We start from the raw sequence: 14071 nt of genomic DNA on the forward strand, positions 1-14071 counted from the left end.
CCTTTCATCTCAGTTTCCCCACCTTCAAATCCCTTCTAAAATCCAGTCACCTCCAAGAGTCCTTCCTTGATTAACCCCTCATTTCCCCACCCTATTCACCCTCCCTCTGCATTGAAGTAGAAGTAACATGGCTCAGTGGAAAGAGCACGGGCTTTGGAGTCAGAAGTCATGGGTTCAAATCCCAACTCCGCCAATTGTCAGCTGTGTGACTTCGGGCAAGTCACTTAACTTCTCTGTGCCTCAATTACCTCATCTGTAAAATGGGGATTAAGACTGTGAGCCCCTAGTGGGACAACCTGATCACCTTGTAACCTCCCCAGCACTTAGAACAGTGCTTTGCACATAGTAAGTGCTTAATAAATGTCATTATTATTATTATTATTGCTTATGCACTTGGGTGCATACTCATTAAGCAAGTTGATGTCCCACAGCATTTATATACATATCTTTATAGTCTGCCACTTCCCCTATCTATAATTTATTTTAATGTATGGCTCCTCCATTAGACTGTAAACTCCTTGTGGGCAGGGATCAGGCCAACCAATTGCTCTTGGTTTGAATTTTCTGAAGGTTTAGGCTAAACACCCTTTCTTATGGAACCATAATTTGACCCGCATAGATGCTCAGTGATTACCAGAGTTTAGTAGGATGAAGAGCAGCTAGCCAATTGCATCCTTGAGATTAGGAGGGAGGGACATGTGAATTAGTAAATTAGGAAAGACCTTTGTCTCAAATCCACTCTTCAAATATCTGTAGATGGTTTGGTTTCTGTGGACTGTCTAACTATAATGGCTTACTTTATGTTCTAATGAGAAGCCTTAGGTCCCACAACTACAGAGGCAAGGATCACACTCATGAGGAATAACAAGGTAACCAACACTGAACTGTGTAGATACAGTTCCTCATAAATAACCAATTTTAGCTGGAAGGTTGGCATCTTATCATTTTAAATGGCACCCTAGCCAGCAGCTCAGGGAGCTTTAGGTCTATAGCACAGATTTCTGTTGACTTAGCCAAAGATCTCAGCAGTCTAAAACAATCACCATCTGGGTGGTTATTTTGGCCATAGCTTAGAGCTGGAACAGGGCACACTGTCCATGTTCAAAATTGGGTTCTATTATGTGACTGAACCACACAGAGAACATGACTGGAATTTGTCATTCTGTACATAAATTTTTTCTTAACTCTGCTCCTGTAGCTAAAGCAACTATTATCAAACAAGATTCAGACATTTTCTCCCGGCCCCATTTTGTAGGTGTACATAAACATAGGGATTTTTTTTAACTCACATTTAGAGCTCTTAAAGGTGCATCTTTGGCAACACTGTGAGAGGAGGGTCCTTGAATCAACACCCACCCACTCCCAGCTGGAGGACCCAATGAGCACTTGTAGACTGTAAGCTCATTAATGGGCAGGAAATGTGTCTGCTAATTCTGTTGTATTCTCCCAAGCATTTAATACAGAACTCTGCACAGAGTAAGTACTCAATAAATATCATTGCTTGATTAGTAGCACCCAGCTCCAGTAGGGAAATGTCAATGGAATTGCATAAGATGTGAACCATAGTTGCAGCCTGGAATGTCTAAGGCAAGGGAGGACTTGGGGCCTCTTGGTGGGAGTTCATCACTTCTGTGCCCCCATCCTTGGACAAAGCAAAAGCCCAGACCTTGAAAGATACTGAAAATGTCTGTAACCTGAATTCCACCTACCCACTTTAAATTGCTGAATCACTTTTGTATAGAAACAAAATGCCCTGACTACATGGTACTTTTATTTGGTTACAAATGATTCATCTGAGAAGGGGGACTTCTGGTAGATTGAAGGCAGAAGCCCACACACCCTTGTTCTTCTAAGGTTTGAGCACTGGCAAGTAAGGGAACCAGTAAAGCTGGCTAATTAGTGAAGGCTGGCCCTGACTGAAGGCAGAAGCAAACAGCCACACAAGTTGTTTTCTCTCATACTGAATAAGGCAACCCCTGGCAAACAACTCCTTACAGAGGAGAACAGGATGCTCCTTCCCACACTGCTTCAAGCACAGAACATGAGTTTAACTGAGTTTTCTTTAACCATTCCCAATGGAGTTCTAATGCAGCTCTTCCCTGGTGAACGTCCTCCAAGTCACCCACTGCCTCTTTAGGGGACAGACTGGAGAGAATACCTAAATCCCTCTGCTAATCATTGCTTCCTTGGTAGTGTCTCTGACGCTCTTCAGAAAACTCAGGATCCCAGAGCCCCCTGTCCCCCTTTCTTCCAGAGACTGTGGAGGCCCTTGGAGATGCCCCAATGGCTGATCAGGCTTCCCTCTGTTGGCTTTGGCGTTGGCGGCAGCTGTGATGATATATTTGGTCACAATTATGATGTGGTGGGTTCTCAGCTCCACCAGTGCTGTTACACACTGGTTGTAGGCCCCACACAGCTGGCTGTTCTCAGAAGACAAGATGTGTTGTCTCAGCGAGGGGGCTGCACGGATCTCCTCTATGAAGGCTTTGTGGGGAGGCGGCATGTAGTTCCTCATTCTATTCAGAAATGAAGCTAAAAGAAACCAGCCAGGGGAGTGGGAGAATGACCACAGTGAAGAACAAAAGAGAGTCCAGTCTGCTTCTGAGCTCAGTTAATTTGTAGTACTTCAGTGCTTTCTCTGTGCAGAGCACTACTAAGCATAGGGAAAGAGTACTTAGACCCCAGTTCTGCCTGTCTGAAGCAGCATGGCTCAGTGGAAAGAGCCCGGGCTTGGGAACCAGAGGTCGTGGGTTCTAATCCCGACTCTGCCACTTAGCTGTGCAACTTTGGGCAAGTCACTTAACTTCTCTGTGTCTCAGTTACCTCATCTGTAAAATGGGGATTAAGGCTGTGAGCCCCACGTGGGACAACCTAGTTACCTTGTATCTATTCCAGTGCTTAGAACAGTGCTTGGCACATAGTAAGCACTTAACAAATACCATCATTAGTTAATTAATTAATGTCATTATTATTATCATTATTATTATTATTACTATTAACAGCTGGTCCATTCTGCTGGATCCTGAGCTCCCTTTAAGATATTTTGGACCATAATTCCAAGCCATACGACTCTGAGGCTTCTATCCATATTGCATTTAGTGCAAGTTGATCTGTCAGTTATAGGGAGAGGGATTTCAGAGAAATAATAATAATAATAATAATGGTATTTGTTAAGTGCTTATTATGTGTCAGGCACTGTTCTAAGTGCTGATACAAGATATTCAGTTTGGACCCAGTTCCTGTGCCACCTAGGGCTCACAGTCTTAATCCCCATTTTACAGATGAGGGAACTGAGGCACAGAGAAGTAAAGTGACTTGCCCAAGGTCACACAGCATATATAGATATGTTATATATGATGTAATTATTGAAACACTTATTGAAAGTCATGGTACCTAGTCACTTCCCCAAACTCAGAACTGAAATTCAAAAGTGTTATTTTAGGGGAAGGCTACGCCTGAATCTAATTATAACACACTCCCTAGATGCATGCATTTCTATAAATACAAAGTAACTTTACAAGTAAACATCCTTAGATTCCTAAAGTTCTAAGAACCCATACTCACAAACAGTGTAAGTCAAAGAGCCACTCTGGAATTTAAAAGGTTCTGACTAGGGATTACTTTGATCCCAGCTGACTCTGGGAAATGGACGGCTTCTGATGTTTAAAAATGTTTTTTACTGAACTCTTATGATGTGCCAAGCTCCGGGAAAGATGCAAGATTGTCAGTTCAGACACAGTCCCTAATCCCCGGGGAGCTCACAGTCTAAAAGGTAGTGAGAGGAGGTATCCTCTTCCTAAATTACAGATGAGGAAACTCTGACAAAAAGAAACAGCATAGCCTAGTGGATAAAGCATGGGCCTAGAAGTCAGAAGGACCTGAATTCTAATCCCAGCTTTTCCATTTGTCTGCTGTGTGACCTTGGGCAAGTCAATTAATTTCTCTGTGCCTCAGTTAACTCATCTGTAAAATGGGGATTAAGAATGTGAGCCCCATGTGGGACAAGGACTGTATCCATCCTGATTAGCTTGTATCTATCCAAGTGCTTAAACCAGTGCCTGATGCATAGTAAGCACTTAACAGATGCCATAAAAATAAATAAATAGAAGAGAGGCAGTGGCTTGCCCAAGGTCACATAGCAGACCAGTGGCAGAGCTGGGACTAGAAGCTAAGGCCTCCAATTTCCAGCCTCTTCTTCTTTACACTAGGCCAGGAAGACAATTGGGGAATGTCATTCCCAGACAGGTTACCTACTTCCCCTTCAGTCCTTTGACATTGACTCTGCCCTGAGAAGGAGGCTGGACATTACTGCAGCCTGGCTGGCCCAGTAGGCCACCAGACGCTGCTATTAGTTTGGTGCAGTGTTATTTTTGGAGCTGTCTGAAGGATTTTGTTGAAGAGCAGAGGGGAGAGAAGGAAGAAGGCAGAAGAGTGTGGCACATACTGGGGAAGTAAACAAGCCTTAAGTTTTGCAAGCCCAATAATGCAATCACCCAGCTGCAGGGCAAGGCTTTATTGTGCCCATTGTCCATCCCTGGTTCTGCAGTCTGTATTTGTTTCGAATGACAATTAGTAATGTCTGCCTTTCATATTAATGTCTGCCTCCCCGTCTAAACTGTAAACTCATTGAGGGGAAGGAACGTGACTTCTAATTCTGTTGTACTGTGCTCTCCCAAGTGCTTAGTACAATGTTTTGCACATAGTAAATGCTCAAAAAATATGATTGATCTATCGGGGGAGAAAAGAGAAGACGCCACCCTAACTGACCTAGCCTCTCTAGAACCTTTTAGAACAATGCTTTGCACATAGTAAGCGCTTAACAAATGCCAATTATTATTATTATTAGGATGCTCTGATAACAGCCTTCTCAAAAGCGCCCCCTTCAAGTGGGTCTCCTCCCACTCTCTTCCTTGCCCTCTGCAAATGTGGGATAGGAACAACCACTTAACTCCATAAAAACCTGGCAATACCCAGCAGGATGACCCTACCATAGTGCACTAGAAGTTGAGACCAGGCCTGCTCAGGCCCAGAGGTGGAGACTTCAGAATGAACTATTCATCTAGGAGCTGGCAGAAATAACAACCAGCCCCGGCCATCCTCCCCTCTCCCCACCCCCACACACACCTCCTAGGAAAGAGCCCTGAGACTGCATTATCTTGCTTGATGAGGCATCGCTTGAAGATCCACGCTTCGCGTTCCCTAAGCCATGGCTCCAAATGTATTTAGGCTGAGGTTAGTCCGGCCACCACTCTCTCCCTCTGTTTTACAGCAAGAGGATCCCACGAATTGGAGACTCAAATCCCAGGCTCAGGGAATCACTGACTCTAAAGTGGTCTTTCGGGTGCTGAATCTAACTTTTCACAGAGATATCCTCTAGTGTGCACCATCACCTGTGAGCCAGGATGATGACTGTTTACAAACACCTTTTAGCAGTTGGTCAGCCCACTTGACAGGGAGCCATTGGCCATTTTTAAAGCCAGCATCTATAAAATGAAGCATGGACTTACCGCTTTCCTTGTTGTGATGGATACCTAATAGCTCATCGAAAGCATGAAGAACCGTGCTTTGGGCTGCACTCCCTCCAGAGTATTTCAGGGGTTCTGCTGAGATACCTTCATAGATAAGTCCTTCTGGCATGGCTGGGTTATCTTTCCATCTGAGGAAGGAAATAAGGCAGGAGTGGCAGTGAGCTGAGGGTTATATCTGACCCTGAGGGAACTTTGGAAAGTACAGATCTGTAGTCATCCAAGGATGGTCATTTTCTCTGAGGAGTGCTTATGCCTCACCACTTTGAGCGTTAAGGCAGCAGTTGGAACCAGATAAGACTTTGGTGGATATGGAGCAAAAGAGAGAAGCCACTGTGATGGGGGACTCCCAGATCAAATTTTATCCCTTCCTGTCTTCATGCAGGTGTCCCCCTCAGCACACTCTTTTCTTGCATAAGACTTTCCAGCAGACATAGTATCAATTGCTCAGTAGTATTTATTAGCACTTACTGAGTGCAGAGCATTGTATTAAGTACTTGGGAGAGTACAATACAATAGACTTCGTAGATAGAGGGATGTCCACAATCTAGTGGTATGTGAGGGATGTGTAGGTGCCATCCTGATAATAATAATAAGAAGAATTGTGGTATTGTTAAGCACTTGCTATGTGCCAAGTACTGTATGAAGCCCTGGGGAAGGTAATAATAATGTTGGCATTGGTTAAGCACTTACTATGTGCCAAGCACTGTTCTAAGCACTGGGGGAGGGATACAAGGTAATCAAGGTTGTCCTATATGGGGCTCACCATCTTAATCCCCATTTTACAGATGAGGGAACTGAGGCACAGAGAAGTTAAGTGACTTTCCCAAAGTCACACAGCTGACAAGTGGTGGAGCCAGGATTAGAACCCATGACCTCTAACTGCCAAGCCCATGCTCTTTCCACTGAGCCACACTGTTTCTCTGAGCCACACTGCTTCTCATGATACTAGATATGCTGCTTCTAATGATACTAGATCATCAGGCCCCACATGGGGCCCATAGTTTAAGTAGGAGGGAGAACAAGTATTGAATGTCCATTTTGCAGATTAGGGAACTGATGCACAGAGAAGTTACATGACTTGCCCAAGGGCACACAGCATACAAGTGGTGGAGCTAAAATTAGAACCCAGGTCCTTAATCCTGTTAGCCTCAGCCATGAGGAGCCCCTGAGAGAGGAGCTACCTCAGGCCTATTGCAGCCCTGGAGTTGTTCAAGTAGCACTGACATCCATCCTAAGGCACCAGATCCAAATTCCTACTCCAGCTATTAACTGTGAGAGACCCATCAATGGTGAGCCTTGCCACCTTAGCAAAGAATCCAGGTAGAGCTAATTAGCATCCTGACATAAATGTCAGGACTGGGTCTTCTAATGAATTTTACTATCTCTGTGCCAAACCACAGTACTAAACACCAGGATAAATACCAAATAATGAGACTCGACACAGTCCCTGAGACTGTGAGCCCCATGTGGAACTGGGACTGTGCCCAATCCGATTTGATTGTAACCACCCCATAGCTTAGTACACTGCCTGGCACGTAGTAAGCACTTAACAAATATCACAGTTATCATTATCATTATGCGTAACTCAGAGACTGAAAGGGAAGGAGAATGGGCATTTAATCCCCATTTTACAGATAAAGAAACTGAGTCCTCGAGAAGTTAGTCAATCAATTGTATTTATTGAGCACTTGATGTATGCCAAGCATGGTATGAAGGACTTGGTTAAATTAGGTGCCTTAGCCTTATTTGAGGTCATACAGTAAGAAAACAGCCAGCCAGAGCTAGAACCTAAATTCCCTGACTCCCAGGCCTATGCGCTATACAATGGGTGATGTCATGTTCAAATAACCGCAGTTACTGTATTTCCTCTAATGAACAGATAGAGCAAGCTCCTATGTTCGCAGTTCCCTTTGCTTTCAAATGCTCTCTCAGTTTCTTCAAGTACCACATAAAAATTGAAGTAATGCCATTATCGGTTCAGACAAATAGTTCCTCCAGCCCAGTGTTCTGTCTCCAACAATGGCATCAGGATACTGGGGGAACTGTGTAATGAATGCCTTCCTTGACATCTATCTTAGAAACATCTTTGAGAAAAGAGCACAGGCCTGGGAGTCAGAGGACCGGAGTTCTAATCCTGATTCTAATCCTCGACACGCTATCCAACCTTGGCTTCACAGACTCCATCCTCTCGTGGTTCTCCTCTTATCTCTCTGGTCATTCATTCTCAGTCTCTTTTGCAGGCTCCTCCTCCCTCTCCCATCCCCTTACTGTAGGGGTTCCCCAAGGTTCAGTTCTTGGTCCCGTTCTGTTCTCAATCTACACTCACTCCCTTGGTGACCTCATTCGCTCCCAAGGCTTCAACTATCACCTCTACGCTGATGACACCCAAATCTACATCTCTGCCCCTGCTCTCTCCCACTCCCTCCAGCCTCGCATCTCCTCCTGCCTTCAGGACATCTCCATCTGGATGTCTGCCCACCACCTAAAACTCAACATGTCCAAGACTGAACTCCTTGTCTTCCCTCCCAAACCCTGCCCTCTCCTTGACTTTCCCATCACTATTGACGGCACTACCATCCTTCCCGTCTCACAAGCCCACAACCTTGCTGTCATCCTCGACTCCGCTCTCTCATTCACCCCTCACATCCAAGCCATCACCAAAACCTGCTGGTCTCAGCTCCACAACATTAACAAGATCCACCCTTTCCTCTCCATCCAAACCGCTACCCTGCTCATTCAAACTCTCATCCTATCCCATCTGGACTACTGCATCAGCCTCCTCTCTGATCTCCCATCCTCGTGTCTCTCCCCACTTCAATCCATACTTCATGCTGCTGCCCGGATTGTCTTTGTCAAGAAATGCTCTGGGCATGTTACTCCCCTCCTCAAAAATCTCCAGTGGCTACCAATCTGCGCATCAGGCAGAAACTCCTCACCCTCGGCTTCAAGGCTGTCCATCACCTCGCCCCCTCCTACCTCACCTCCCTTCTCTCCTTCTACAGCCCAGCCCACACCCTCCGCTCCTCTGCCGCTAATCTCCTCACCGTGCCTCGTTCTCACCTGTCCCACCGTTGACCTCTGGCCCACGTCAACCCCCTGGCCTGGAATGCCCTCCCACTGCCCAACTGCCAAGCTAGCTCTCTTCCTCCCTTCAAGGCCCTACTGAGTGCTCACCTCCTCCAGGAGGCCTTCCCAGACTGAGCCCCCTCCTTCCTCTCCCCCTCATCCCCCTCTCCATTCCCCCAGTCTTACCTCCTTCCCTTCCCCACAGCACCTGTATATATGTTTGTGCATATTTATTACTCTATTTATTTATTTATTTATTTTACTTGTACATGTCTACTCTATTTATTTTATTTTGTTAATATGTTTGGTTTTGTTCTCTGTCTCCGCCTTCTAGACTGTGAGCCCACTGTTGGGTAGGGACTGTCTCTATATGTTGCCAACTTGTACTTTCCAAGTGCTTAGTACAGTGCTCTGCACACAATAAGTGCTCAATAAATATGATTGATTGATTGATTGATTGATTGATTCAATCATATGTCTGCTGTGTGACCTTGGGCAAGTCACTTAACATCTCAGTGCCTTAGGTCCATCATTTGTAAAATGGGGATTAAGGCCATGACCCCTCTGTGGGACAGAAACCGAGTCCAACCCAATTACCTTGTATCTACCCCAGCAGTTAGTACAGTTCCTGGCATTTAGAAAGCATTTAATAAATATGACATTTTTTTTAACTTCCCTCTTCTCTCCACCTCTCATCCATGAATTTATCCAAACCCTTCTTGTACCTGCTGATATTTCAGTCTGCACAATTTCCTGTGGTAATGAATTCCATATGCTAAATAAGAAGAATGCACAAAATATCTGATTTTTTTTAGTTTTCTGGTAAATTATGCCCTCTCCTATTTTGTCCTCTTCCCAGTCTCTCTCTGTTTCTTCTTATCAAGAGATCATGATTTAGAATCAGAAATGACAAGTCCTAGAAACTCCAGTGTTTGGTAACGCTCCTGTTCAGTCATGGTCTACAAAGTAACCCAGAGAGAACCAATTCCATTTTCTACCCTGAAGCTAAGAGTTCCTTCCCCAGGGTGTTGGAACAAATTTCCATTTCCTATGTGGATCATTTCCATAAACTTCATTTTGTCATTTCTAAAAGGAAAAGTGCTCACAGGAGACAGGGGCAGCAAGAAAACCTCCTTGTTTGCTGTTCCAAGCTTAAAGATCCAAAATTTTCCCAAAGAAAAAGGTGTATTGGAAATTAGAGATGTGCTTTTTGGTTGGGTCTTAAAGATTTCCTTGGAATATTTCCCCAGACTTTAAACTGTGCATTAAAATGACTGTTTATAAAATTGGAGATGGGAGAAGTGGATCGCTATTAGGTGGGGCTTCAACCCAGGAACATACCCGAGTAATTCAGACACGGGAGTCTGAGAATCTGGATTCTAATCCTGACTCTACCTCTTGCCAGCTATGTGACCTTGGGCAAGTCACTTCATTTAGCTATGCCTCATTTTACCTCATCTATAAAATGGAGATTAAGACTGTGAGCCCCATGTGCCCCATGTGACACAGGGACTTTGTCTGACCCGATTGTATCTACCCCAGTGCTTAATACAATGTCTGGCGCATAGTAAGCACTTAACAAATAGCAAAATTAATTAATACTTGTTCCTGATGTTTAAACTGTTGAAGTGGTGAATCTCTGAAACATACAGTTAATTGTTTTCTGTATTGGTCTTGGAGAATGACCTAGTTAAGAGCAGGGACTGTGTCTAATTAAATTATTTTTCTCCAAGTACCATGTACAGTTTTATTTAAATTAGACCCTTAGATAATTTTGTTTATTAAAGAACATGCTATGTGTTAAGAAGTCTTGGGCAATGTTTTAAGCAACTCCTCCCCATCTGTACAGGAGTTTTGGCAGGTGAAACTGATATTCACGGTGGCAGCTTGAGCCTGGTTTTAATTTCTTGAATTAATTGAGCAGTGTTTGGTTCAATGACTAAACCTCTCTTTAGTCAGTCACCCAAACCATTATCACAACTACAAACAATCTGCTTGAATGAATTCAAAGTTCAAGATTTGAGACCTAGGCATCTGTTTCCCAATACTGCATCCTTCGATTGCCCAGAAACAATTCTGTGGGAAGGGAGAACAAAATTTTCAAGAGCAGTAATGAGTATGTGGGCTGTTCTGGCCTGGAGTCCCTCGGCTGTCTTGCTGCTCTGAGCAGCTGTTTGTCTGGATCTAAGGGGAAAATAGTTCCATTATCAAATTTAATTATTTTTAGCTCTTCCTAGAGTATATTTATAGCACTGGGGAAGTTTAAACAGATTAAATTGAAATGGCATGTTTTCCACTGGAACTGATGACCTTCCAGAGAAGGGCAATGTGGGTGGAAATGAAGGGAGTCTAGTCAAATCACAAAAAATAAAATTTAAAAGCAATTATAACAATGAAAAAACCCAGGAGTACAAGACCAAACTGCAAATACTTCACACAGTCAGAACCCAAAACTCCTACAGATAAGGGATTTAAAATAATCAAAGGAATTTGGGGGCAGTTCTAGAAATGGTCTCAATGCACCCCTCAACCCTGTTCAGATGGTTCATATGATTACATTTGGCCAAACATGGCAGTAGAAGTTCAAAGAGGTTTTAGGAAGGCTGTTTTTAAATGAATTTTCAGTGGTCTCCATTAGTTAGGGTAGTTTAGATTTTTGTTATTAATTAATTATCCACATAGGTCTGGTCATGACAAGCCAGAACCTACCATCTCAAGCAGGGCTTAAATCCTGCCCATTAAAAGTTTGTTGGGGCCTAGGAGAGGTAAGAGAGGTGCAGCTGCTGGGATATTAGGGCTTTCCCCTCCCACCTCTTCTCAATCAATCATATTAAATGTAGGATTACTGTGTGTGGAGCACTGTACTAAGTGCTATATGATGTCACTGTATGATCCTGGAAGTGTAGACAGTGTAAACAAATAAGGACATTATACAGAGCACTCTGTGGAAGTCCATCTGAAGAGTATCATTGTGGACAGGGAATGACTGTTGTTATTGTTATTTTGTACTCTCCCAAGAGCTTAGCACAGTGTTCCAAAAGCAGTAAATGCTCAATAAATGATTGACTGACTGCACTAGCCACCCTTCTACAACCACTTCAACATCCTTTAACCAGACACCCCGGGCAACTGGGCTCTGAGTCACGAACTTCTGCCCCACTAAGAGATCTCTTCCATTCCATGTGACATAAAACCTTGCTGTCACCATTTTAGGGAGGGGCAAAGTGACATGTAACCCTCATTGATGCCATCTTTCTGAGCAACCAGACAGCCCCACCCTAAAGTAACTGCTAAGTGTATGAAGCTGTCCCTGGGGACAGAAGAGATGCTACTGCATATGTGCACATTTTTTCACACATGCACTAATGTTCCAGAAAACTGTAGGGACTCCAAGTCTCACAAACCACTGGGATAACCATATATGTAAAAATAGTGCACATATAAGGTAGTGCCACCCAGAACCAGTCTGGCCATTTGGATAGAGAGGTAGGCATGGATCCAATAATTGCTATGGAGGACAAACCAGCAGGAATTATTAACAGACAACCTCAGGCCAGATGCTCATCTTGTCCTGGTTCCACTATTATTTCAGCCTCCTCTCTCTGGTTTCTCTGATTCCAGTTTCACCTCTCTCCACTCCACTTTGCTACCCAGATAATTTTTCTAGAAATTTGCACTGCACATATCTCTCCATTCCTGGAAAACACAAATAGTTCTTCACTCTACATCAAGAAGAAACAGCCAATCAGTAAGATAGTTCTCTATTTTTATTCTCTATTCTCTCAATCTATTCTTTCCTTCCACTACATTCTAGCTTGCACTCTTCATTTCCCCACAAGTTCCTCTTCCCACTGCTGAGGTTTCAATTCTCCTGCCTCTGAACCCTTGATCCCACCCTTCCCCTTGGAAAACCCTCTGCTTTTCAATTAGCCAGATGTTAGCTATTCCCATCTCCAGAGCCCTTCCAAAATCCCAAAGGAGCAGCATGATCTTGAAATCACAGGGCTGGGGATTTAACCCCGGCTCTGCCAGCTGTCTTCTGTGTGTCTTGGGAAAATCACTTAATGTCTCTGTGCCTTATTCCACCAAGGGCTTAGCATATTGCTCTGCACATAATAAGTACTCAATAAATATCATTAATGCTTACTATGTAGCAAGAGCTGTGGTAGATTCAAGATAATCAGGCTGGACACAGTCTCTGGCCCCCATAGGACTCAGAGGCTAAGAGGAAGGGTTGACAGATATTGTATCTCCATTCTGTAGATGAGGAAACTGAGGCACAGAGAAGTTAAGTTACTTGTCTAAGGTCAACAGCAGGCACATGGCCAATTGTGGATTAGAACCCAAGTTCTCTGTCTCCCAGTCCTGTTCTCTTTCCATTAGGCTAAGATGCTTCTCTATTACTGAAGCACGATTGTCCTCTATAGAGAGATGCCCCTAGAAACCCTGTCCTCTGGCTTGGAAAATGCTGAGGGGTTTGATGCAAGGAAGAGGCTCAAGTACACTTACCCAGACAGAAAGATCCGGATCACTGCATAAAATATGACTGGATCTACATAATCTGGAGGAGCAATCGAAATTTGAACTTTACTAAAGGCAAAAAAGGCAATTGGTTACATCTGCATGCTTTCAAGGCTGCTTCCTCTATCTGATCTGTATAGTGACCTGGAATTAAAGCTGCAAGAGGAGGATGGAATGTTCCCTCCTGCAGTCGCCCTCTTTGCTGTTTTCTGAAATCTTAAACTATTCCATATGCTGCCCTTTCTATTTGTGGCACTTCTCTGTTCTGCAATTTTAAAATCAATTTTAAAAATACTGAGAGACCCTGGCAAAGTTTACCAACTGGATGTGACTGCAGGACCTCATGTTTGTGGAGAAGAGTGGAAGAGTTAGAAGGGAGAAAAATGAAAGAAAAGGAGTCTTCCCACCTGAGCTAAGAACACAAAGGACAGGGGTGCCTCCTGGACTATCAATCAATAGTAAGCTTCAAGCTTTAAAACTGAATCTTTGGCCTCACCTTATCACTACGGAGATGGGATCTGAGGTGAACCTCCTCTTCAGGCTCCCTGGGACCCTGTTGAGAGCCTCAAATGGAACCTGAGGGGTGCTGTGGTGGATTGGTCTGACCTGGCTCCTTAGCTCAAGTCTGAGGAGTTGGGTTTATAAAGGAGGGGGTTCATCACTGCTGTCTACCATGTCACTTCAGACTGCTTAAATGGGTCTCTTGGACAAAGGCAAGGGTAAAAGAAAGGGTGTGCAATAATGTGGATGGACATACAGTGCTGGGCTTGCTGAGTAGAAATGCGGACTGAATTGTACTTAGTACAGTGCCTGGCACACAGTAAGTGCTAAACAAATACTCTAAAAGACTTGGAGGTGGGAGAAACTTGCCATTAACTAGTTATGCTAGTCAAGACACTGCAAAAAGACATCTAGTGTCTGGACCAGAAAGTTTTGCCACTCTTTCCTTGTTCTAT

At 44.0% G+C, this 14071-nt stretch overlaps 1 protein-coding gene across 2 annotated transcripts in view; it reads right to left on the reverse strand.

Annotated features, from left to right (window-relative positions):
- Positions 1–371: 371 nt before the first annotated feature.
- IDO2 (indoleamine 2,3-dioxygenase 2) overlaps positions 372–14071 on the reverse strand; it is a 34449-nt gene continuing 20749 nt past the window's right edge. For both annotated transcript variants that reach the window (XM_038746423.1, XM_038746424.1), the window contains 3 exons: positions 13104–13155; positions 5508–5656; positions 372–2532 (listed from right to left, as the gene is read on the reverse strand). In XM_038746423.1, the coding sequence (XP_038602351.1) occupies positions 2159–2532; positions 5508–5656; positions 13104–13155 (575 nt within the window). In that variant the 3' untranslated portion in view covers positions 372–2158. The remainder of the gene's footprint in view (positions 2533–5507; positions 5657–13103; positions 13156–14071) is intronic.

The sequence above is a fragment of the Tachyglossus aculeatus genome, chromosome 5 (genome assembly GCF_015852505.1).
Source record: "Tachyglossus aculeatus isolate mTacAcu1 chromosome 5, mTacAcu1.pri, whole genome shotgun sequence".
In the NCBI taxonomy this organism is placed as follows: Eukaryota; Metazoa; Chordata; class Mammalia; order Monotremata; family Tachyglossidae; genus Tachyglossus; species Tachyglossus aculeatus.